Source organism: Arachis ipaensis, chromosome B09 (genome assembly GCF_000816755.2).
Source record: "Arachis ipaensis cultivar K30076 chromosome B09, Araip1.1, whole genome shotgun sequence".
Taxonomy (NCBI): Eukaryota; Viridiplantae; Streptophyta; class Magnoliopsida; order Fabales; family Fabaceae; genus Arachis; species Arachis ipaensis.
This window is the reverse complement of record NC_029793.2, coordinates 2,126,057-2,128,397: the sequence shown is the minus strand read 5'-3', so window position 1 is coordinate 2,128,397 and position 2,341 is coordinate 2,126,057. Positions and strand designations below refer to the sequence as shown.

General features: G+C 34.7%; 1 protein-coding gene across 1 annotated transcript; it reads right to left on the bottom strand.

Moving 5' to 3' along the window:
* Positions 7–2,221, bottom strand: LOC107617785. Its single transcript, XM_016319656.2, has 3 exons — positions 2,023–2,221; positions 999–1,227; positions 7–472 (listed from the first exon to the last, which is right to left on the bottom strand). The coding sequence occupies exons 1-3, from the start codon at positions 2,112–2,114 to the stop codon at positions 215–217; spliced, it is 579 nt and encodes a 192-aa protein (XP_016175142.1). The 5' UTR covers positions 2,115–2,221; the 3' UTR covers positions 7–214.

Sequence of the window (2,341 nt, the reverse complement as noted above, 5' to 3'; positions counted from 1 at the left end):
GAAGAATCAGTACAGCATAAATCAATGAACTTCACATGTATCTACAATTCAATTCCTGCTGAATATTCTTCACTAACTAGCCTATCATTTTAGAAGTTAGAACTCTATATATCCTAGTGTCTGCAATACTCTTGAACGATACTAGTGCTTTTACCTACTACTACAGCAAAATTGAAGTATCTGTGCATCATAGCTACTACAATCTCCTGATTCATCAGTGCCTCTTTACCTTCACAACTTCCTCTCCAGCAAAACTACGAACAATCTTCCTTACATCTTTTTTAATAGAAAAGAATGCTGATGCTACTGCAATGTACATTGCTGGATATATATGAACACTTTTAGCATGCCCCATAATGACTTCTCTAATTAGAGCCCACATGAGAAGAAGCATTCCAAGGAGACTCATTCTACCTGGTTTTATCAGCCCATTAATTGCTCCTCCCACTGACAAGTAACTTCCGGCTATAACCTGCAAGAGGAACCCGGATCGAAAATGAGTACCAAATATAATCAACATTTGTTTCTTAGCTCAAAGATTTGACAGGCCTGAGGGCCTATGCACTAAGGCATATGGCCTAGACCCAAACGAGGGTCGGCTGTACTAACAAAGAAGGGGAAGCCAGAAGCTGAAAGCCTTTTTTTTTTACCCCCTTCTCTTGTGGAAGTGAGCTGAACAGAGTCAATATTAACAAAGTCAAGGTCATCTCAACGATAACATGCTTAGATTAGATTTGAGCTCATAAGAATATAGTTCACTAGAAACCAATACACAAATTCTACACTTAAGACTTCGTATTACTAAACTAATAGGTGAATCAATTCTCTAACATAAAATTTTTGCATGAGCTGATCATATGTATATTTCCACTATCTATTAAGAAAGTGAAGCTTAGTCTGCAACTTAGAAACGAATTCTAAATAAGAATTAGGAAATATATATAACTGGATCATGTGAAAATTTTTCATAAGAGAAGATCGATTCTTGTATATTCAACCTCTAGGCGTTGAAGATCTGATGCAGCCGAGACTGGCCTTGTATTTAATTTGTGCCGCTCGAGCAAATTTCCAAAGCTCGGAAACGGTTTCCAGTGGATAATAGCCTTTGCAATAGCTCCTGGGTAGAGAAGAGCCTTCACTATGAAAACTGGGAAGACCTCACTTGCAATCAACTGAGAAGATGTCACTTCTAATGGTGTCTTACATATTCCAATTCTGCATGGAACACTGGGAAAACCCAATTGAGAACTTTTCCTTAGCATCATTGCCAATAGTAGTGCAAAAAAAGTTGTTTTGAAATTTGAATCATCATTGAAACACATAATTTAGAGCACTATTTCAGAACTTCATTTCAGGAACAAGAGAAAAAAAGAGCCCACTTTATGACCTTATTGCACTTTTTTTGTTTATACATATCCCGTTCGAGTCATACAATCAATTATCAGATTAGACTGCGTACATTATACATTATATCCTATGGATGCGACCCTTTCTCAGACCTTGTGTTTACACATAATACTTGTGCACCAAACTGCACTTCATAATCAACTGATCTAAAATAAGAACAAAATATGTTCCTAAATGTTAAATATTACACCACCCTTAATTTCTTTTCTTCTTTAGTCTTTGCCCCTTAATCTCTTGCTGAACAAGCCTTTTCCATCCCAAGAACTCAAAACCACTGGCTAACACTAAACCATTGTAATGCTAATCATCACCCCCCTAACTTCTGATTATTTAATTTAAATTCTGATTTTTATATTGCTGAAAAAGAAAATGACAAGAAGCATTCATTTTCTTCTTTAATGGTTTCATTATGAATAGGGTACCCTGAATCAATGACCAATTTTCCCCCTTTCTTCTCACTTACTAGTTACTACTAGTGTGTGGTTCAAATTTCTAGCTTCTTATTTTAATCACACCACTATTTGTAATCTAAACGTGATAAAACAAAAACGGCGAGACAATAAACAATTAAAGAAAAAGAAACTATTGACGGGAGAATAAAATTGATAGGTATACCTGAAAATGGGGACTTGAAAGATGATGATAACGAAATATATTGAGAAAGCAATGGAACAAATTAGGTTAGCCCATCTCTTGGAAGAAGCCATGGAATTGAAAGTCGAAATCTTTTTGAAAAGAACTTCCAAAAGGGTCCCCCAATTTAAGATGTTACAGTTTTTGACAGCTTCAATTTAAAGCTTGTGTTTTTAATTTCCAATTTTTACGATAATGAGAAAATGAGAATTGGTTAATGTTGAATTTTTTTTATTTTTTATATGCTAATTTTATATCTTAAATTCTTATCAACTCTTTCCAAAAAAAAAAAATTTCTTAT

Bases quoted from the DNA above. Each gene is read 5' to 3' on its own strand.
- LOC107617785 (XM_016319656.2), bottom strand. From the start codon at position 2,114: ATGGCTTCTTCCAAGAGATGGGCTAACCTAATTTGTTCCATTGCTTTC. The intron at 1,228-2,022 runs GTATACCTATCA...GGGTTTTCCCAG, and splicing joins TTTCAAGTCCCCATTTTCAG to TGTTCCATGCAGAATTGGAA. The intron at 473-998 runs GTTGAATATACA...TTCCTCTTGCAG, and splicing joins CAGATCTTCAACGCCTAGAG to GTTATAGCCGGAAGTTACTT.